Here is a 24277-nt window from a genome sequence, read left to right on the forward strand (position 1 = left end):
TCCACGAATATTGGTTTGAGATTGGGATTTCTTACCGATTATTCGTTCTTGATCCGTACCTTGTTGATTTATTTCTCTACCTTAATTCTACGTGGCTTCTCAATTTATGGATATGTGACCATTTGAAGAGGAATGCATTCGTTCATTTTGTTCGGATGTGAAGACTATATGTTGCAATTTTCATTCCATTGGATTCAGCTTCAATATTTATCTGTCAATGTGCTAATGGTGGTCAACCTCTTCTGGATGGCTCCTCCAACGCGCACGACTCCGAATCCTGATCCACCACCGCCTCCACCTCCTCCAGAGGCATGGCAAGCTGTGATGGCCGCAACCAATGCAAACACACAGCTGATCATGCAAATTCTCCAAGAGCGCAATCAAGGCAGTCAAGGGAATCAAGGCAGCAATCAGAGTCACTTTGCTACACTCAACCAGTTCCTTGCTAACGGGCCAAAGACTTTCAGCAATTGTGTTGAGGCAACCGATGCTGACGATTGGCTTGTGGATCTGTGCAAGCATTTCGAGTGCAGTAACGTTAGGCCTGAGGACTTTGTCAAGTTCACTTCCTTCCAACTCAAAGATCAAGCTGCAGAATGGTTCCAGCAGTACAAGGACTCCAGAGGTGGACGTGTTATCACTTGGGATGATTTCCGTCGAGATTTCCGAGCTCATCATATTCCGCAGAGCATGGTTGAAAGCAAGTGTGAGGAATTCCGCAATCTGAAGCAAGGCTCTTTGTCTGTCTATGACTACAACAAGTTGTTCCAGAAGCTTGCCCGCTTTGCCAAGCAGGACGTGCCTGATGAGAAGAGCATGATATATCAGTTCAGGGGTGGTCTCAGAGAAGATATTCAGATCGCTCTTGTTCTCTTCGAGCCCTTGAGATACGATGAGTTCTACAACATGGCACTGAAGAAAGAGGCTGCTCAGTTGAGGTGTGATGCTTCCAAGAAGCGAGTCAGAGATGCTACTCCTTCTTCCTCTACTCATGTGGCCAAGCAGTAGAAGTTTTGGCTCCCTCCTCCTCCGTTCCATCAGCCGTATCAGCAGAAGAGCAAATGTGGCAGTGGTTCTTCCCACCCACCCAACCCTGGCTTTCAGAACAAGACTTCGTCTCAAGCTCCAAGATCGAGTGCTCCGTATCACCGTCCGCTTTCAGAGGTCACGTGCAACAAGTGCCAACAGAAGGGTCACTATGCCAACAAGTGTCTCAACCAGAGGCGTCTTCCTCCTCCTCCTCCTGTCAGATCGGCAAGTACAGCTGTGGTCAAGCATAACCCCAAGTTCGCCAAGGTCAATATGGTGAATGCAGCTCAGGCAGAGGACTCGTCAGATGTGATAATGGGTAACCTTCCTGTTAATGATATTCCTGCAAAAGTTCTTTTTGACACGGCATCGCATTGCTTCATTTCTAAACCTTTTGCATCAAAGTATGAGTGTGATTATCAGTATCTGCAAAGTTCCTTGCAAATACCCAAGAGGGATGGCCTTAGGGGAGCCTGGCTGAGGCAAACAGCCCAGCCCCTTCTCACTGCGACCTCCCGAGGCTCCTGGAGCCTCAGCCTCGGGAGCCGCATGCCGCATCTCCTCGAAAGCCGATGCCTTAGGAGAGGGGTCGCAGGCCCCCGAGGATGACGCCCCTGGATCACCACCCGACTTGTGCTCCTCAGCACCCGAGCCACCGGCCCCCGCCACAGCTCGCTCCCCCGCACCATCACCTGGGGCGAGCCCGACACCGGTGGCGAGGAAGGGGGCCACGATGACATGGTTCTCACGGGGCCCCACCAAGCCGACTGGGCGCAGCCCCCACTCATCAAAGGAAGGCATGTTCGCGGCAAATGTGACTTTGTTCTCGTAGCGGTACAACATGCAGCTGTTCCTGGGTATCTCGTCTGGCAGAGGGACACCTAACAGGACCGTGAGCATTGTCTGTCGCGCAGCAAGAGGAAGCCCCTCCTCCTAGAACCTCATGTTGTCCTGTCTGCTGAGCAAGTCCCACATCGGGCGGGAATGGCGCTGGAGCGGAGCAACTCGATGCCTGACGAACTCCCTCACCACCATGGGCGCAATCACGCCAAGGTCCTTCAACCACCTCAGCTTGGCCCAGACAGGGGCAAGGCAGGGGCTCGTGAGCTTCTAATGACCCCAGCCGGAGTTTGGAATAGCAGGCCCCACCGGAGCTTGGAGTAGAGGATTGAGCACGCCGGCGTCAACATACACCCATCGCGTACGGAATTCACTCATGGATGAAGGGAGCTCGAAGTCGATCCTCGTGCCTGCCGTCGCAGCCACAGCCTGGAAGCTCACGCACCCTGAGCTCTGCCGGGGACCGGTGAGATGCAACGAGAAGAAGTGGCGGAGGAGTGCCACGGAGGGGGCGATGCCCACCATGGCCTCGCACACAAAGGCGAAGACAGCGAGAAGAAGGTGGAGAAGGGTGGAATCAGGCCAGCCTAGAGGGCGTCAATGAAAATCGGAACCTCGGTAGCTGCCCGAGCCATGCTGGTGTGAGACGCGGGCCAAGCCGGCGTCTCCCCCCACTCATTGAAACTGGAGGCAAGCATGGGGCACACCTTGTCCATGGCATCGTCGTTGAGCACCCGAGGCCGGCCGAGCGCCGGCTCGAAGGATGGAGGCGCAGTTGGCTAGGACAGAGGTTTCTTCCCCTTCTTGGCTTGTTTCGGCGCCATGGCAGTGAAGCGGGCGGAGCACAGGACGGATTGAGAAGGCGAAGCAGGGCGTCGAGGCAGCAGAGAGATTGGGAGAGCCGTGCGTGGAGAAGGAAGAATGACTATGTAAGAGGCAGGGCCGCATAGCCAGGCGGATTCAAGGGCAGCGTGGGGAAGCGGAGACGCCCACGTCCAATCAACCGCCACACGTCAATCGAGGCCGCATGCTTTTGGGGCCCGCGGTGCTCTGTACTTGGCCCTTGGCTTCGCCGCGAAGCCAAGCCCGAGCGCACCTTGGGCCCGGGGGCTACTGTCGGCGTTCTGGGAACGGGGGTCCCCAGACTTGCCTGCCTGCGGCCCACGGCGTGGCTAAGCCAGCAGGCCGTACGGCCCATCTTCACCAACAAAGCATCCAAGATCCTCGCGAGGGTCCAAGCCTCGCGAGGCGGGCGTCGCAAGACCTCCTCTGGGGTGGCCTAGCCAGGAAACCTCACGAGGAGCGGAGATATCAAGGCGGGGCAAACCTCACGAGGCCCTCGTGACGTGAGACATGACGCATGACACCAGGCAGGCGCCAGGCAGGCGCTAGTGCGCGCAGCGTCCTTGTTTCCTCTTTGGTGCTAAGGAGGCCAGCGCAGGCGAAGAGTACCAAGGCATCAGGCAAAGGTTGCTATATTGGTGCAACGAGACAAAGACCAGGAAGACGGCAAGACAGAGGTCATCGTGGAGCCCAAGACGGCGTCACCACCAGAGCCTTTTGTAGGCGAAGACCACTTTTGTCAGGATAGCTTGTACTAGTTGTCCCCCTTCAAATTGGCACGCCGTTGTTGGCTCCCTTCCCGCTCAGTATTTGGGAAGAGGACCAGGGCCTATATAAATAGGACTAGCGACCACCTTAGAGAGGGGACGGATCATTCAGACCATCCTCACACGCACAAGCTCACCGAGCTCAAGAACACCTCAACCTCAGGAGGCTATTCTTCCCTTGTACTGTTCATCATCAGCCCTAGAGGCAATCCACCACCACCACACTAGAGTAGGGTATTACACCACAACGGTGGCCCAAACCAGTATAAACCTTGTGTCTTTCTGTGTTGCGAGTTTGTCGAGTTCGTCCACGAGATCTTAGCGAGCTAGGGAATAGATTGGTGGGAAGGAAAGACTTCACGCGCACCCCAGTGTTTGAACCTTAAGGGTTTACCGGAACCCCACATCCGACATACTCGTCTACAACCGGACGACTCTTTTCAAGACACCCAGCTTGCTGATGCCCGAGCCTCGCAGGTGGCCCAGACACCGACTTGACGATCCTACGGAGGTTGCCGTGGTGCCCCTCGACATGCTACCACTACCCATCCACCTGTCCTTCGTGCGCGGCCACTACTGGGCGGGCATGAAGGCCAACTGGATCGTCCTCATCCACCAATCTGGTAGTCCATGGCATCTCGTGGATATCTACACCCAGCAAGATATCACCCTTCCATCGTTGGATACCGCCGCCATCGAGCCTCGCGGCCCGCCGGACACTCCTGCCAACTACGTATGAGACGCGTCGAGCTTTTGGCTCGACCTTTGTTTGCTGAAGGTTGTAATCTATGAAGTGCCCACACCATCACAAGACTACATGGATTACAAGCTCATTGCCGTGTTCAACATGGGATTAGTCTATCTGGAATCTGGTCTCCATACATGGTTATGGATCATCATCGATCCTCTTCACCCAACATTTCTATGTGATGCTATAGTGCACGATGGCATCGTTTATGCGGTCGACGCACAGATTGGCTGCCTATATTGGCGGAATCTATCATCATGTAATTGTTCTATCTCACTCATCTTTACCTTAAGAATACGACTGCCTGTTCATTGTTACAAATTTAGAATATATAGTATGTCTATAACCACATCATTGCTATATGTTCCTCTCATTTCCTAGATTTTTATGACCACACATGTTATTGTTAGAGTTGATATGAGAACAATTGGCATCTAATGATTGTTAGAATAGATATTATGAGTATAACCTCATGATTGCTATATGTTACTATCATTTCCAGGATTTTTATAACAACACATGTTATTGCTTAGAGTTGATATGATAACTGTAGTAAGTGCTGTGGTAGAATATGAGTAGGCCCTGTCATATCTGATTTCCTCTCATTGTTACATGATGTTTGAACCATGATATATTGCTAGAATATGAAAGACATTGGCTTATATTTTTTAACTTGGGGTATGATTATGACCACGTCATTGCAATTCTCTATCTATGATATGTGTCACTGTTATAATAATCATAATTCCACACATACTCTGAACATGATTTTTTATTTTTGTCCTTTTATTCTCCAATTTAAATTGTTGCAGCAGGCGCAAATGCGTCGGCCTTCATGATTCCAGAATCTGGAATCATACCAGCCGATGGGTGGTGGTTCATCGCTCGTTCAGCTGACGACAGTCATTTGATGCTCATTTGCATGTACCAAATTGACCAAACCATTTCATCAAACCACATGCAGTACAATGCCTGGGGCGTTCGTGACATTGATGGCTATGGCTGCTTCGTGTTCGAAAAAGATCCCAGCTCCGTTGGGCCAGGCGTATTCAACTGGAGGCGGGTTTACAGCCTCGGCAACCACTCCATGTTCCTTGGGCTCAATTATCCGATCATCCAACCAATCATCGACCATATCAACGGCGATGATTACCGTGCTATGCAACTTCCATTCGCCAGGGGGAACTATGTTTACACATCATACCATGGGTTTCATGAATCACCATATCCAGAGATTCATCGACACAGTTTGTTGCCAGATAATCTTCAGTGTGTGAAAGGCATCAAGCTTCCATGCGATGGATGGCTTTTGCAAACCCGACATGCGGCGAGGTGGTTCATGCCAACAACAAATATGCACAACTTGATTCGTACTCATATCTAGACTGAGTCATGTGTCCTGCTGCTGTAGCATGACCCTCTTTTGTTGGATATTACGTACTGTTGTTAGTTTGAAGCACTCCTCTGGTTAGAAGGGTAGATACCTTTCTGGGATCAAGTGCATCCTAACTCACCTGCGTAGGATGTACTGATAATGATGATGGAGATGCTGTGCAGAAGCCATATATATATATCAATTAGGCTTCAAGTGTGTACTTGTTGGTGAAAGTGTTGTCCAATGGGAATTATATTTTGTATTACTCATGTAGCCTACAAAGTCTGTCGCACAGCCGTGTAACTTCTTACCCCATTTCAAAATTTGTACTAGTCCTCTATACTGTATATTGCGCTACTTGTACTACTACCTCCCTCCTGGTTTAGTGGTCCCCTTCGTAATTTGTGTCAAATTTTGACCATAAATTTCACTAACTAAATGTTAATGCATGTCACAAAAAATTATATTGTTTTATTCGTATTTGAACATAGTTTCCAATGGAATAATTTTCGGTGACATGCACTGACATTTTGTTAGTTAAACCCATGGTTAAAATGTGACACTAAATACGACTAGTAAGTAGTACAGTAGTAGTACTAGTATACGTCGGTCAAATTATTCATCATGTCCACACATTGAATTGACGTGACAACACGCTGCGCGTGAGGTGAAACAAGAATCCCGACAGCGTCTTCGGGTATTGTGGACTTCAAATTTGGAGTACCACTTATCTGTTGAAATCTTTTATCATTCACTTAAAACAGTCGATTGATCATACATTGAGTACCATATAACTGGAATTAACCGATGCAAGTCCAAGAAGGATTGGCCGGTGCTGCCGGCTGGCGTCAAGTTCGATCCCACGGATCAGGAGCTGATTGAGCACCTTGAGGCCAAAGTGACTGCTGACAACGCGAGATCTCACCCTTTCATCAATTTGTTCATACCAACCATCAACAGCGAGCACGACATATGCTACATCCATCCTGAGAAACTTCCAAGTGAGACACCGATCGGCTGTCTACTTGCACAAACATATTCCTTTGTTTATATCTCTATTCTTCTTTTCAGACGCAGACCCAGTGAAGCAATTACAATTTGACAGTTAATAAAAAGTGAAACAAATGACTGCAACATGCCAAAGATGTTATGAAAATGCCAACCACGTACACTAAAACCTATATTCGACAATACTACAGATATCACACTGAGTGGCCTAAGCAAGCATTTCTTCTAGCGCAAATCCAGGGCATTCAAAAGGGGCACGTGGACGCGTCACAAGATACAGTCGGAGTGTGGCATGCACGCGATGTGGCACAAGACCGGCAATTCCTTGCCGGTGGTGGTCAACGGCCGGTAGACGGGCATCAAAAAGGTTCTGGTGCTACGCACCAACAAGAACTTCGACCAGTAGAGGACCAACTGGGTGATGCAACCGTAACGCCTTAGGGACCTAGAGCAAGAGAAGGAGCGGGAGCTAGTCCTCTGCAAGATTTTCTACCAGACGAACACTAAGGCCAGGAGTAAAAATATTATAAGTTAGTTTGGCATTGGTACTTGTACTACCTTGTCGTCTGCAAGTTGGTATTGTTGTTAACGATCTTTCGGAATGAACTTCACATTTTCTTCCAACCATCATGCCGAGGGTCGACATGGATATAAAGCTGAATCATTTGTTTCAAAACGAATTTTCAGGCACCTCATTTTTATTTGATGGGTAGCATAAGCACCTACCGTTCGAATTCCCAGTTCTCCAATTTTTTCAAAACAAGTGCATGCACTTATTATCACGATGAAAAAACAATATACCTGCTGCATCCTAGTTATCAGTCTGTACTTGTAGAATTCTCTCATTTGTTGACCAGGTATATTGTTTTTTCAGGTCGAGCAAGTTTCAACTGGGCTGTAGACTGCCCAGGCTTGGTTTTGTTTTTAACAGGCTCAGCCCATAACAACAACGTGGCACAAAGATCCAGCAGGTATCTACAGGCCTCTGGCCCACCAGCGTTAGTTATATTTTATCTTACAACATCCGCAGGCAGTTTTTTTACTAACTCAAACACACATCCCAGTTCTATTTTCCTCTTGAAACGCCATGTCCTACATCCGATTTCTAATCTCTACCTATAGTTTTACTAGTTCATATACACATATCATTATATTGAAAATACATAAAATTCCCTTTTCTCACACCCTTATTTTTGTTGTTCTTTGCCCTCCCAGCGCTAATTTTGTTACCACTGGTTTTCCCTTAAACCAACTCAATTGTCCCACGTCTTATTTGCTTACAAAAACAAAATGATTTTTTTGGCAAATCATGTTTATCATTTCGGAATTACAACAGTTCGGACTCCACTGAAATATGCAAAATAAGGTTGAACTTTTTGACCGTGGTCCTGGGTAAAAAATGGGCTGTAATAAATTACTTAAGAATTAGCAAATGGGCTATAATTTTTTTAGCAAATGGGCTCTATGTTGTGTGCCACAGATTTGGAGGCTGACTTGTGGGCCTACTAAGTTCATGCATACACAAGCTTTCTCAAAAAAAGAAACTTAGTCAACAATCGACTCTACCAGCGTCAGACCGTTAGATGTCAATCTAACGACAATTGTGCTTCTTCAGTCTCTGATCTTTCTGCTCCAGCCGCCCAAACCAGCGCCGGCGGAACCGGCTGCTCCCGCCTCCTGTTGCCGGCTGTGCTGCCGGGCAGGCCTCACGGCCCCACCATACTCGCATCCCTGGCCTGTCTATCCCTCTACTCACCCACACCTCCTGTTATTTTCTGGCAACAGCAGCCGAACCAGTCAACCCTTGTACTCCCTACCGCGTGGGCAGCCACTGCCGTGACTTCCCCGGCTTTGTGTCGTTCCCTTCATAGGCCTGCCGTCGTCCACCGCCCTGGTGCTCTCGGTGCGGCGTGGTCAACGTGGTCAATGAACGACATCCATCAGAAGTGGACTATACGTGGAGAGGCTGACAGCTGGGTCTACGGCCGCACACAAGGAAATGCCTCCTTATTACGCGCAAAATAATGATTCCTCCACCTAACATCTAGGACCCACCGGAAGGGCCTCTGTATTTCGTGAAAAACGTTCCCCCCGCTGACAGCTCGGACCCACCAGCTATATCTTCACACGCAAGGAAGTGCCTCCTTATTACGCACAAAAAAATGAATACCCCCCCTGCGTGGGAGGCTGACTTGTGGGCCTACTAAGTTGACAGGGACAGAGGGCTTTGTCAACTTAGTCAATATGAACGATTCTAGCTCCAGTGACTGTACGATGTCCATCCAACGGCCATAGTGCTTCCTCAACCTCTGGTCTTCTTGCTCTAGCGCCCAAACCAGTATCGGTCGTGCCGCGTGCTCCTGCCTCCCGTGGCTGGCTGTGATGCCGCGGAGGCCTCACCGCCTCCTACTACTCCCACCGATGGCCAGGCCATCTGCCTCTACTCACCCACACCCCCTGTTATTATGCGGCGATGGTAGCTTCACACCGCATCCGAACCAGTGAACCCTCGTACTCCTCTCCGCGTGGGCTTCCACTGCCGCGTCTTCCTCGGCTCCGTGTCGTCCCCTTCCTAGGCCTCGCCGTCATCCACCGCCGTGGTGCTCTCGGCGCGGCGTGGTCAACGTGGTCAAGGAACGACTTCCATCGGAAGAGTACTGTACGTGGAGAGGCTGACAGCTGGGTCCACGGCCGCAGCAAGGAAGTGCGTCCTTATTACGTGCAAAATAATTATTCCTCCACCGGATGGGCCACCGTATTTCGTGAAAAAGCATTCTCCCTTGACTGCTGGGACCCACCAGATACATCTTCGCACACAAGGAAGTGCCTGACAGTCGGGACCCGCCTGGTCGAAGCGTACGTAGCGTTGTCATTCTGGTCGCGAACGTGTACGTACATACTGGTCGATGTAGAGGCGCGCATGTGTCGTAGTAGAGGCGCGCACGTAGCATGTACACATACGTACAGTGGCCAGGGTGCAAGAAAGTAAATACGGCCATGTGCGTACATACGGGCAGGGTCTCGAACGCCTACTCGCGCATACGTATAGCCAGGGCTCGTGTACATGGCTGGGTCGGAACGGAGAAACTGCGTCGTCGTCGTGTTCATGGGGAGCCAACCGGCTGGGTTGGAACGGAATGCATCGTCGTGTTCATTGGGAGCCAACCGGCTTGGCATACCGCAGAACGGAGGAAACGGCCTTGTGTTCGACCGGCCACAGTCGAAACAGGATCTTGTTCATCGTGAGGGGTCTGGCATACCGCAAAACGGAGGAAACAGACTTCTTTTGGACCTCCTACAGTCAAAATGGGGTCCTGTCGACCGGGAGGGGTGTGGCGTACCGCAAAACGGAGGAAACGAACTTGTGTTGGAGCACTACGGTTGAAATGGGGGTCCTGTTCATCGGGAGGGGTGTGGCGTACCACAAAATGGGACTCCACGGGATACCGTTCATCTCCACTGTCGACCTCCTCCAGCCTCCACGGGGTACTGTTCATCCACCGTTGACCTCCTCCAGCCTCCACCTCCGACTGTTCATCCAACCTCCACCGGCTACTATTCAACCAGCCCTCTCCACGGGGTCCTATTCAACCACCCCTCCACGGGCTACTGTTCATCCGGCTACTGTTCAACCAGCCCTCCACCGGCTACTGTTCAACCAGCCCTCCACGGGGTCCTGTTCATCCAGCCCTCCACGGGGTCCTGTTCATCCACCGGCTCGATCGATCAGGGTACTGTTCATCCAGCGGCAACGGCCTCTACTACCATAGGTTCCTGTTCATCCAACCCCCACCGGGAACTGTTCATCCACACCTCCCAACAACACTCACTATTCATCCAGAGGCAGCATCAATCGGCTTCAGTTAGCAGTAATAGAGAAGGAATCACTCGATCGGGTTCAGTTAACAGCCATCGATCGATCGCTCAGGTTCAGTAACGCGTAGCCTGCAGTGCAATCGCTCGGGTTCAGTTAGAGTGCAGCGCCTCGCACACACGTGCGTACGTACGAGAGAAACACGCATCGCTCAGCCCCCGACCAGCCACCGTAACCGGGAACTCCCCGATATTTTCCTCGCCCTCGCTTCTACGACAGTTTTTTCCGTCATGGACGGCCCAAAGAATGTCATGCAGCTGTGTCTCCGGCCCACCCAGGATGAAAAGCCCATTTTTTGTTATGATTTTTTATCATAGAAGTAGGACCCCACCACATCTATGATGATACCGGGTTTTGTCACAATTATTGTCATAGAAGTGTCATAAGTATGACATATTTTTTTTCGTTCGGCCCAAAATGTCACAGATGTGTCTTTTTTGTAGTGCATTGAGTGAAATGGGATACATCCTGAACTTTTGGAAAAGGTAGCTTGGTATTGTTTATCTCATTTCCTACTCACCTTTGCTTGAGTCTTGTGATGGATAGGCAAAGCACATCATCTTCGGTCTTCGACCGCATCGAGCTACTCGCCATCGACATACGACACTCCGAAGCAAGGAAAAGGGACTACCTCGACGACAAGTTGGCCACACACATGGATGAAATCCGACACGTGTTGGCCAACTAGAAGCCTTCTCCCCCTTCATCCTCTTCAAGGCATAGCCGCTCAAGTCACAAATATTTGGAGCGCCCATCCGATGCAAGTACCATGCGACAACATCATCATTTTCGAGACGATCGCCAAGATGCTCCCAAGTCACATGTGCATGATGACGAAGAGTGCCATCGACGACAAGCTCTATATCATACTACGACCAATATTCATGAGCACTAGACATGATCACGCGATGAGTACCACCGAGAAGACGCTACAGCTCCACCGTCAACACGATCGACTGCAAGCGAGGGTGACCCTTCCATCTATGGAAGCACCCCCAAGGAAGATGGCTGAGCATGGGAAATTTCTTTCGGTCATAGAGGCGAGCTATGAGGTGCCACATCATATGAGCTTCCTACAAGAAGATGACGACAAAATGGTCGAGTGATACATCCATTTCGCATCAAGTTGATGATGGGCCGTACGAGGCCACTGGTGGAGCCACCCCGTGGGCCGCAGGTAGGCAAGTCTGGGTACCCCCATTCCCAGGACGCCGACATCCGTAACACAACAACCATCTCTCTTGATTCGTCCGTCCCTCGATAGCATGTAACACATGCATCAACGCACACATTTTGACACTGTCACCCGGCCCCGCCCACCTCAAGGCCCGCACATCGCTCTCTATCTCACACGCACAATCTCTTTGTGAAAACCCTATTTAGCATCTAGCTTTCCGTCACATACACACACATTTCGCTCCATAGGTTTGGTTTCTCTCAATATCTGACACACACACACACACACCCCGCACACACACTCCCCCTCCCCGAGCACACAATTCATCCTCATCCAAGGTTATATGGCGACCACTCTCACTTGTGCTTCTCTGCACCCCAGCATGCACAATACATCAATCTTCAAAGAGGGCATCGAGGAGATCGAAGACGGCGACCACACTGCACTAGAGAATGCGGGGCCATTTGGAAGCAGGATGATGTGACGATGGCTGACTGACTCCTCCCCCCTCTCTCCCGCACAAAATTACCAATCCCTCTCTCTCCCGTACAAAATTATCAATCCCTCAATCCACGAGATCCTTCCCCTCTCGTCCTTGTTTTTCCAGCTCTCTCATCAAATCTGTTGTCTCTTCTCCTTCCATGTGTACAGAATCCGGATGCACACACATCTCACGTATATTACATGTCTCCGTCTTTCTCACACACCTAACTTCTTCCTCTCTCTTTCTCTCTCTATCTCTCTCTCCCTCTCTCTCGTTAGGTTTGTCTCCTACTCTCTTGTCCACATACACACAATCTTTCCCGCCCTATCTGCTCCATCTTCACAACTCTCTCTACACGTTTCACTCACACATTGGGATGTGTTCAAAATGTTGCTTTTATAATGGATGATGTAGAGTTATGGTTGGTTTTGTTGCATCCTACAAAGTAATAACTATGAAATGCATTTAGATTCTCATTTGACTGGGATTATGTGAGTTTGTGCATATTGTGAAGTACTATAGACCTCATATACATCTTGGAATTCAAAAATGATCGTAACTATTGAATTGTATAGACCATTCCATTCGAAGTCAGTAGCCTAATATATTTATTTCACAATTACAACAAATGATTAATTCCCTACGAACTAAGAAAACAAATGTGTACTCCCTCTGTTTTTATTTAAGTCTGCATATTCGCATTGGTCAAAGCCAAGTTTTTTAAACTCTCAGAAAGTTTATAACAAAAAATATTAACATATACAATAACAAATAAATACCATTAGATTCATTATTGAATGTACTTTCATGTCATACATATTTGTTATGGTAAAAGTTTATATTTTTCTATAAACTTGTCTAACTTTAGGAAGTTTGATTTCGATCAAACCTAATATGTAGAGTTAATAAAATCGGAGGGAGTACTAGTAGTTACTAGTACTACTCGCTAGTTGCTTAGACCAATCACCCAACACGCCACACGAGGAGTTCAGTGTCACAAAATTTTGAGGTCGGCGGGAAAATCTCCCGCGACCCTGATTCGAGCAGTGCAAAGTTACCATCATAACCTTCGGAATAGGCCTACGAATGACGCTTGGTAGGGGGCTATTTTCGTAACTTCAGGTTCACCCTACCCAACCAACCCCACCCCGGCACCCAGAGTAGTACACTTGAGTACTCCCCATTTTCTATCCCCATAGCAAAATACAGTTCTCCACGGCACCGCAGCCTTCGTGCTCCTCCCCTTCTACATCGGCGCACTCGTCCACCGCAGCGCATCTGCCTCATCGACGACCTCGAACGCCGCATTGGAACCGGTCCACCGTTGTCGTCGTATACAAAGCCTCTTCCCTGGCACCGTCTTCCACGGTCTCGGATCTGCTTCCCGGAAGCCGATGCCAAGCGCAGAAGCACCACCGCCGTGGATAATGAACTGACTCCCGTTGCTGACCATGATGCACAGAGGCCGCCGCGACCATCGTTCTCCTCCTCGATTGGTAATGTGTGTATTGAATCACTTAGCAGTACATGTGCAGTTCCAATTTTGTTCATACCTACCCTTCAAATTTCCTGGTTGCTATTGTTCCCGTAAAAGTAATTGGTTATAGCCTCCATTGTCCAAGAGAATATCAGCTCGTAATTGTGCGTCATTCCTGTATCGCGTTGTGCTAAGGTAGGTTCTTCATCTACAACCAGTAGTGTGGCAAATGATAGAAAGTTTTTTAGAACTATCAAGATGCCCATGTGTTGCACGGAACATCAAGATGCATTTGTATGAGTAGTTTATCTTGTGGGAGAAAAGGATGAACGAGGGAAGGCCTTATTTGCAAATCTGGAGAGGGGTGTGGATCTACAAAATTGCCATAGTTTCCTTCCTATCCGTCGGATATAAATCGGACGACCTATATTGCAGGATGGCAGGCACACCATCATCACCAACTCTATTTTTTAAAGAAAAGTAGAGAAGTAGAGATAAATATTAAATATAAAATAAATATAACAGTAGAGAAGAGAGTAGAGATAGCAGGGACATCGGGAAAGGATCGCGCGCGCGGGAAAAAGCGGCCGGGCACGCGGCAGCCGGTGCGCTTTATAAAATCCAATGCCCTCCCACCGCTCTATGCCTTGCCACCACTCTCTCCCTGCTCTATGCCTCGCCACCGCTCTCTCCCCGCTCTGCGCCTCGCCACCGCTCTCTCCCCGCACATTCCCGCCTCGCCGCCGCCGCGCCACCATGCCGCCGTGTCGCCGGGAAACTTGAGGATACCACGGCATCCATGCGTGCCCCTCCTGCGGCTTCTCCGCTGAGATCCGGTTCCGCGGGATGTGCCTCAGCCTCGGCAATTTCGACACCGCCAACGAGGCTGCTCGTGCGTCCGACGCGATGGCTTGGCACCTTCGGTGGCCTCATAGAACACTGAACTTACCCAACATGCCAACGCGGGAGCGGGCGCAGGAGCTTGCACCTCTTCCGCGGCTTATCACCGACGAGGATCATCGCGACAACCAGAGGCGGGAGCACCATCTCGGCATCGCCAAGATGGATGAGGAAGCCATGGCACTGTGGCGCCAACGCTTCCCGCATGACATCATCAACGAGCGCGAGTTCTACATGCAAAGGAGGGCGGAGAGGGAGAAGATAAGGGCAGAGCGAGCCGCCTATCGTGAGGACAAGTGTGCGCGAAAAGCAGACGCTCAATTCAACATGAGGCTGGGAGCAGTGTCGCCCTGGGAATCCGACGACGATCGGTATCTTCACGCCTACATTGAGACGTCGGAGGAGGACATCACCGAGGAGGAGTCAGACGACGACGAGTAGTTGAAATATCTATTTTTTATCTATCTATGCTATATCTATGCTGAGAACTATCTATGTCTCTACTCTCTATCTCTACTTCTCAATCTCAGCACTCCGTGCCCGCAAAAACTGGGTATTCCGACGCTGTAAATGCTTTTTTAAGCGTCAAGTGTTGCGCTTCTGTTGGAGATGCTCTAACATGGCAGACGAGTGCTTTAATGTTGCCCACAAGATGCGTGAGTATTATTACTCACTCCATCCCATAATATAAGAACGTTTTTGACACTAGTCAAAAACGTTCTTATATTATGGGACAGAGGGAGTAGTATATTTTTCTTGCCATCTTGAGATTTTAAAAACTATTGGGGAACGTAGTAATTTCAAAAAAATTCCTACGCACACGCAAGATCGTGGTGATGCATAGTAACGAGAGGGGAGAGTGTTGTCCATGTACCCTCGTAGAGCGTAATCGGAAGCGTTATGAGAACGCGGTTGATGTATTCGTATGTCTTCACGATCCGACCAATCCAAGTACCGAACGTACGACACCTCCGAGTTCAGCACACGTTCAGCTCGGTGACGTCCCACGAACTCCGATCCAACAGAGCATCAAGGGAGAGTTCCGTCAACACGACGGCGTGATGACGGTGATGATGATGCTACCGACGTAGGGCTTCGCCTAAGCACCGCTATGATATAACCGAGGTGGATTATGGTGCAGGGGGCACCACACATGGCTAAAAGATCAACTAATCAACTTATGTGTGTTGGGGTGCACCCTTGCCCCTGTATATAAAGGAGTAAGGGGGGAGGCCGACCGGCCCTAGCAGGGCGCGCCAGGAGGAGGAGTCCTCCTCCTAGTGGGAGTAGGACTCCCGTTTCCTAGTCCCACTAGGAGGAGGAAGGAAGGAGTGGGAGAGGGGAAAGGCATGGGGGGCGCCGCCCCCCCTTCCTTGTCCTATTTAGACTCAAGGGGAGGGGCGTGCGGACCTGCCCTGGCCGGCCCCTCTCTCTCTCCACTACAACCCAACAAGGCCCATTAACCCCCGGGGGGTTCTGGTAACCCCGCGACACTCCGGTAAAATCCTGATTTCACCTAGAACTATTCCGATGTCCAAATATAGGCTTCCAATATATCAATCTTTATGTCTCGACCATTTCGAGACTCCTCGTCATGTCTGTGATCATATCCGGGACTCCGAACTACCTCCGGTACATCAAAACACATAAACACATAATACCAATCGTCACCGAACTTTAAGCGTGCGGACCCTATGGGTTCGAGAACTATATAGACATGACCGAGACTCGTCTCCGGTCAATAACCAATAGCGGAACCTGGATGCTCATATTGGTTCCTACATAATCTACGAAGATCTTTATTGGTCAAACCGTGTAACAACATACATTGTTCCCTTTGTCATCGGTATGTTACCTGCCCGAGATTCGATCGTCGGTATCCTCATACCTAGTTCAATCTCGTTACCGGTAAGTCTCTTTACTCGTTCCATAATGCATCATCCTGCAACTAACTCATTAGTCACAATGCTTGCAAGGCTTATAGTGATGTGCATTACCGAGAGGGCCCAGAGATATCTCTCCGACAATCGGAGTGACAAATCCTAATCCCGATCTATGCCAACTCAACAAGTACCATTAGAGACACCTGTAGAGCACCTTTATAATCACCCAGTTACGTTGTTACGTTTGGTAGCACACAAAGTGTTCCTCCGATACTCGGGAGTTGCATAATCTCATAGTCATAGGAACATGTATAAGTCATGAAGAAATCAATAGCAACAAACTAAACGATCATTGTGCTAAGCTAACGGATGGGTCAAGTCAATCACATCATTCTCTAATGATGTGATCCCGTTAATCAAATGACAACTCATGTCTATGGTTAGGAAACATAACCATCATTGATTCAACGAGCTAGTAAAGTAGAGCCAAACTAGTGACACTCTATTTGTCTATGTATTCACATATGTACTAAGTTTCCAGTTAATACAATTCTAGCATGAATAATGAACATTTATCATGATATAAGGAAATATAAACAACAACTTTATTATTACCTCCAGGGCATATTTCCTTCAGTCTCCCACTTGCACTAGAGTCAATAATCTAGATTACACAGTAATGGTTCTAACACCCATGGAGTCTTGGTGCTGATCATGTTTTGCTTGTGAGAGAGGCTTAGTCAACGGGTCTGCAACATTCAGATCCGTATGTATCTTGCAAATCTCTATGTCTCCCTCCTTGACTTGATCACGGATGGAATTGAAGCATCCCTTGATGTGCTTGGTTCTTTTTTGAAATCTGGATTCCTTTGCCAAGGCAATTGCACCATTATTGTCACAGAAGATTTTCATTGGACCCGATGCACTAGGTATGACACCTAGATCGGATATGAACTCCTTCATCCAGACTCCTTCATTTGCTGCTTCCGAAGCAGCTATGTACTCCGCTTCACACGTAGATCCCGCCACGACGCTTTTCTTAGAACTGCACCAACTGACATCGCCACCGTTCAATAAAAACACGTATCCGGTTTGTGACTTAGAGTCATCCGGATTAGTGTCAAAGCTTGCATCAACGTAACCATTTACGATGAGCTCTTTGTCACCTCCATAAACGAGAAGCATATCCTTAGTGCTTTTCAGGTATTTCAAGATGTTCTTGACCGCTATCCAGTGATCAACTCCTGGATTACTTTGGTAGCTCCCTGCTAAACTAATAGCAAGGCACACATCAGGTCTGGTACACAACATTACATACATGATAGAGCCTATGGCTGAAGCATAGGGAACATCTTTCATTTTCTCTCTATCTTCTGCAGTGGTCGGGCATTGAGTCTGACTCAACTTCACACCTTGTAACACAGGCAAGAACCCTTTCTTTGCTTGATCCATTTTGAATTTCTCGAAATCTTTATCAAGGTATGTGCTTTGTGAAAGTCCAATTAAGCGTCTTGATCTATCTCTATAGATCTTGATGTCCAATATATAAGCAGCTTCACCGAGGTCTTTCATTGAAAAACTCTTATTCAAGTATCCTTTTATGCTATCCAGAAATTCTATATCATTTCCAAACAACAATATGTCATCCACATATAATATTAGAAATGCTACAAAGCTCCCACTCACTTTCTTGTAAATACAGGCTTCTCCAAAAGTCTGTATAAAACCATATGCTTTGATCACACTATCAAAATGTTTATTCCAACTCCGAGATGCTTGCACCAGTCCATAGATGGATCGCTAGAGCTTGCACACTTTGTTAGCTCCCTTTGGATCAATAAAACCTTCGGGTTGCATCATATACAACTCTTCTTCCAGAAATCCATTCAGGAATGCAGTTGTCGGTGTCAAAACCAGCGGATCTCGGGTAGGGGTCCCGAACTGTGTGTCTAGGCCGGATGGTAACAGGAGGCAAGGGACACGAAGTTTTACCCAGGTTCGGGCCCTCTTGATGGAGGTAAAACCCTACGTCCTGCTTGATTGATATTGATGATATGGATGTTACAAGAGTAGATCTACCACGAGATTAGAGAAGCTAAATCCTAGAAGCTAGCCTACGATATGATTGTATGTTGTGATTGTTGTCCTACGGACTAAAACCCTCCGGTTTATATAGACACCGGAGAGGGTTAGGGTTACACAAGGTCGGTTACAAAGGAGGAGATATCCATATACGTCTTGCCTAGCTTGCCTTCCACGCCAAGTAGAGTCCCATCCGGACACGAGACGAAGTCTTCAATCTTGTATCTTCATAATCTGACAGTCCGGCCAATGGAGATAGTCCGGCTGTCCGGAGACCCCCTAATCCAGGACTCCCATAGTAGCCCCTGAACCAGGCTTCAATGATGATGAGTCCGACGCGCAGTTGTCTTCGGCATTGCAAGGCGGGTTCCTTCTTTGAATACATTATAGAAGAAGTTGAATATGAGGATAGTGTACGACCCTGCAAAATAAGTCCCACATTTCACCGTAGAGAGAATAATGTTTTTTCGCAGATCTAATTTGCTGGCTTGTTTTGATAGCATGACGTTATGTCATGGCCCGGTGATTATTCGAACCGTTTCTTTTAACCAGCCCCGCACATAACGCGAGGCAGTTTTTCGACACGTCTTGTCAAAGCAGAGATCGTGTCCCCTTATTACGGGATTCTCATCAATACGGGCGTGGGTAACCAAACCGCGCCATCAATTGCGGCGCTTGGGGGATAAGCGAGTTTTACTAGGCAAGTGGGGACGTTTAATTTTGTCCGCCCATATAAAGGGATAAGGATTCACCTTTCTATCCACGCCTTCTTCCTCCTCTGCTCATCCACTCCCGCATACTCGAGCTCTAGCGCCCAAGTCCTCACTTCCATCTCAACCTTCTCCAACCATGTACGGAGCGGGAGGCAAGTGGATGGTCTCCTCCGTCATGGAGGGAGACATCAAGAAACTGAGGAGAGCCGGATACCTGCACGACGACATCGCGCACTGGCTCCCAGATGAGGGACAGCTCATCCCCACCCCCGAGCCCCATGAGAGGGTGGTATTCCTCACCCATTTCCTCCGTGGACTAGGATTCCCTCTCCATCCCTTCGTCCGGGGGCTCATGTTTTATTACGGCCTGGATTTCCATGATCTAGCCCCAAACTTCATCCTGAACATCTCGGCGTTTATCGTCGTGTGCGAGGCCTTCCTCCGCATCAGGCCCCACTTCGGCTTATGGCTGAAGACCTTCAATGTCAAGCCAAAGGTAGTGAGCAGCCGCCAGGCGGAGTGCGGAGGCGCCATGGTGGGCAAGATGCCCAACATCACATGGCTCGAGGGCACCTTCGTGGACACCACAAAGGGGTGGCAATCGGGGTGGTTCTATATCACCGAGCCGCGCGACCCCGCATGGGTAGCGGCCCCGAGTTCCGATCCAGCATCCCCATGCGTCTCACCTCCTGGAAAGAGAAGGGCCTGTCCTGGGGTAATTCAAAAGAGCTGACCGGACTCCAATCATGTATTCAAAACATGGTGGATAAGAAGCTCAAGCTTGTCAACATAGTCGAGGTCATGCTCGTTCGCCGGATACTCCTGTGCCAACAATGGGAGTTTACCTTGTGGGAGTTCAATCCGGCGCAGCACCGAACTCTGAACAGGCTCTTCGACACGACTCATGAAGATGCTTGGAGGGTGCTGTTCAAAGGCGCCGCGGTCCCTCCCCCCATTACTGAGGATCACGGATTCAGCGCGAAGCGCCACGCCAGTGCGGTAAGTTGTTTTACCTCTTAAAGGATATTTGTTATATATATATATAGATTGGCTCTATGCGGGATCTAAACTCCCGTAATTTTGACAGGACTGGCAGAAGATGGCCGAACAAATCGACTGTCCGGCTCCCTTGCCCGAAGGCCCCGCAGACGCTCTTCTGACGAAGATGCTGACTCTGGCCCCCTATAAGGTGCCAGAGAAGACCAAGAAGGCCAAGGGAGCTCGAAAGAGTTCCCGACGCCAGGCGTCGTCGGACTCACCGTCCGATGACTCTGCGGCGCACTCTTCCCCCGAAGACGAGGAAGAGGAAGAAGAGGCTCCCCCACCGACTGGGGGAGACAAGAAAAGGAAGGCCGCCCCAACTGGGGAGGCCAAAGGGTCCAAGAAGGGAAGGACGCTCCCTCCGGACAGTGCTACCGCCGCCGACGAAAGTGAAGACAAGTGGTTGCCCAGGGGCAAGCCCCCGGGGAGATCGTAAGTGTCCGGATACCAAAGTAACCCATAGGATTCCTTTGTTGCGTTGCTTTCCCTAACGCCGAACTCAATTGTGCAGGCCGCCCCGAGCCAATATCAAGGTATCCTCGGACGGCTCCCTGGGTGCGTCGGACATGGATAGCGATCCAGTCCCGACGGCCACCTCCCCTCATCCAGCCGACGACACCGAGGTGCTGTCTCAAGAGGCACCGGATCGAGGGGGGACAGTCCCGGAGGTGCCGCATGGCGACCTTCCGGACTCCGGGAGCCGAGGGGACAGGGTCCCCGAGAGCTCCGAGTTCGGCCCTCAGTCGAACACCGCGCCGGACCCTCCAACGGATCCGAGCTCGGGCAGGCGGTCCCCTTCTAAGGAGGGTGAGAAGCCTGTGCCGGTGACCTCTCTCCATCCAGAGGCGCCGGACACTATGTTGGAAGCGCTTCGCAGTGCTTCCATCAAGGAGGAGCACCACACTATCATGAGTGCGGTGATCCAGAAGGTTCAGTCCGCCAAGAGCAGATTGACTGAAGCCTGTACTAGCCTTCTAACAGGCTTCGAGGTAAGTGTTTTAAAATGTAGTAGAAGTGTTACCGCATAGACAGTAGCCCCTGATGCTTTGTTCGGTGTTCACAAAGAAAAGCCGAACAGAGGATCAAATAATATCGCAGGAGTCTAATATAAGTATGTCAATATGCATATGCAGGCTTCGCTGCTGGCGTCCGCCGCACTGACTGCGGAGGTCGCCGTACTGAAGGAGGCCCTCAAGGGGTCCCAGAAAGAGCTCAGCCTTGCTAAGAGGCAACTCGAGGAGAACAATGGTAAGTGATACCCCGTCTGTAGATGAGAAAAAGGACGCGATTGCTAATTGACAGGATCATTGTATGTTTGCCAGGGGCCACGACCGAGGTGGCGACCCTGAAGCAAGCGCTGTCCCAGGCCGAAGAAAAGGCGGCCCAGGAGCGCACCGAGCGAGAGAGGCACGAGGCTCGGGTGGGCGAGGTGCAGCAAGAGTTCCAGGCTCTCGTGACCAAGCATGAGGCGTTGGAGCTTGACTTGAAGACGAGAGAGTCTGAGCTTGCCGCGGCCCGTGAGAGCGCGAAGAGTGCCAAGGTCGAGGCCCAGAAGGCCCTTCAAGAGATCGACGCGATGAAGAAGATAGCGGCGGGTAAGGCTTTCTATATGCAAAACAAGCATGTAAAGGTGAATTATCGATTACTTACCCGAATCCGGAGCTCTTCAGGAGCATTCGCAGATTTTCCCCGCAGTGTGTCCGATGCCGCACTGTTCTACCAGGCCGAGGACGGAAGCTTGATGGAGAAGCTGTTCTGGTCTCAGTATGTTGAGGCCGAACATCCGGTGCCAATGAGCGACCAGCTAAAGCAGATGGCCGAGCTACATAAGGCGGCCGATCAGGCCATGAAGGGCTTCATAGTCCGGTTGTGGCCTGGCGACGCCTTTCCGAACAGCTTCTTCGGCCTAGTGAGGCGGCTTGTGGATGCCTGCCCACTGCTGGAGGTCGTCAAGCGATCCGTCTGCATTGAAGGTGCACACCGGGCCTTCGCCCATGTGAAAACGCAGTGGGTCAAGCTAGACGCCGTGAAGCTTATCAAGGAGGGGCCGCCGGAGGGCAAGGAGCACCTCCACCCCGAGATGTACTACGAGGGTGTTCTGCCGGGCGCTCGCCTTATCGCGGACGAGTGTTCACAAAATGTAATATTTGAATGAGACTTGCTTGTTTTTTATCCTATGTAATGAAAACTTGTTTCATATGCGCTATGCAACGCTTGTGTGAATTTAAAATATTACCTTCTGTTTGGCTGTTTATCCAATCTGAGAGATGGCTAGTCCTCGGCTTCTTCCCCCATGCCACGAGTTTCGGGGTGTTCGGGATAAACCTGAGCACTCTTGTTCCCATGTTTGGGTCCTTCGAGGGAGGTGCTCAGCACAACGGACAAGGCAACCGGACTAATAATGCTTTATCACTCTCACTTAGCCATAGAATTCTATAATTTTAAATTTCGGCGAAGCCCCTGGTATTTGGAAGGCCGAATTTGGGGCGCAATCCACGCCTGTAAGCCAGACGGAGCCGACCCCTCGCCCTAAGCGGCATAAGTCTTTAGGGACTCGAAAAACCTCGCCGAACAGCGACCAGTCTCTCGCCTTATCATGACAGTCAGTTTTAGCTTTCTCTACTAAGGTGCTCGGCCCGGCAGAACCGGGGCACAATCGCAGTAGTTCTCCTAGCGCTACCTTAGATGATAGAGCGGAACGTAAGGTACCAAAACATAGGAGCCGGGCAAACCCAACATTTGACCAAAGACATGATTCGGAGCTGATGCATATAATGCTATAAGTTCGGGGTGCCGCACTTGTGAAAGTGTTCGGACTTTTCACACCATATTGTGGGTACGTAAGCCCCTGGTGCATTGGCCGTACCAGAGTGTACGGTTGCCAGGCGTCATTAATGAACACATAGATATGTATACGTATAAAAAAATGCGATAATAGTCGTAATGTCACGCATTGTATATTAAAAAATTGCATTAAAGCAGAGTGATACAGATAGTGTAATGAGCAAAAGAGTAGGACTATGTCCCATCCAAGGGCGAGCTGATGAATTATGTGAAATCTGTAATCCACCTGGGAATTCCGTAGTCGTCAGCCTCCTTGGTTGCTGTATCATGTGTTCGGCAATAGAGCTGTCGGACAGTGTTTCCAGAGATTGAAGTCCTGAAAGAAAAAGAAAAATAACCAAACGGGAAGCCCTTGGTGTGGTTTAGGCCGCGTTTTGGGACGTGATGTAGTTGTGCCTCCCCCTCCCCATCTGTGCCCATGGTATTTTTAATGCGCAATGATGTACACGCGACACGAACAACGTCGTTGGGCTGGGGTTGGGGTGGCCGCCGTATTGCTACGCGAGCTCAGATCGTGCCAGGCGGTCTGTTTGCCAATTACCCCGAGCGCGCTTGAAGGTGTCCGGGCTTTGAAACGTCAAACTGGTAGATTGCCTTGAAAGGCTGCTTTGCGCTTCTGCTGCGAGGGCCGCGGTGTGCTCCTCTGTTCGGAGAGAGCGCTCTGTGTTTCCATTGACTGTAATAACTCCGCGAGGTCCTGGCATCTTGAGCTTGAGGTATGCATAATGTGGTACCGCATTGAATCTAGCGAATGCGGTTCGTCCGAGCAGTGCGTGATAACCACTGCGGAACGGGACTATATCGAAGATTAACTCTTCGCTTCGGAAGTTATCCGGGGATCCGAAGACCACTTCCAGTGTAATTGAGCCTGTGCAGTGGGCCTCTACGCCTGGAATGACGCCTTTAAAGGTCGTCTTTGTGGGTTTGATCCTTGAGGGGTCTATACCCATTTTGCGCACTGTGTCCTGATAAAGCAGGTTCAGGCTACTGCCGCCATCCATGAGGACTCGAGTGAGGTGAAATCCATCGATGATTGGGTCTAGGACCAGTGCGGCGAATCCGCCGTGACGGATACTAGTGGGGTGGTCCCTGCGATCAAAGGTGATCGGATAGGAGGACCAAGGGTTGACTTCGCGGCGACTGGCTCCAGCGCATATACGTCCCTGAGCGCACGCTCCGCTCCCTCTTGGGG

General features: G+C 49.9%; 1 protein-coding gene across 1 annotated transcript; it reads left to right on the forward strand.

The window, feature by feature from the left end:
- The first annotated feature begins 14468 nt into the window (after positions 1-14468).
- LOC147971041 (uncharacterized) lies at positions 14469-14963 on the forward strand. Its single transcript, XM_087523795.1, has one exon. The coding sequence runs from the start codon at positions 14469-14471 to the stop codon at positions 14961-14963; it is 495 nt and encodes a 164-aa protein (XP_087379921.1).
- Positions 14964-24277: the final 9314 nt, after the last annotated feature.

This window comes from Triticum urartu, chromosome 5A (assembly GCF_056163025.1).
Source record: "Triticum urartu cultivar PI428250 chromosome 5A, HENAU_Tu73, whole genome shotgun sequence".
Classification (NCBI taxonomy): Eukaryota; Viridiplantae; Streptophyta; class Magnoliopsida; order Poales; family Poaceae; genus Triticum; species Triticum urartu.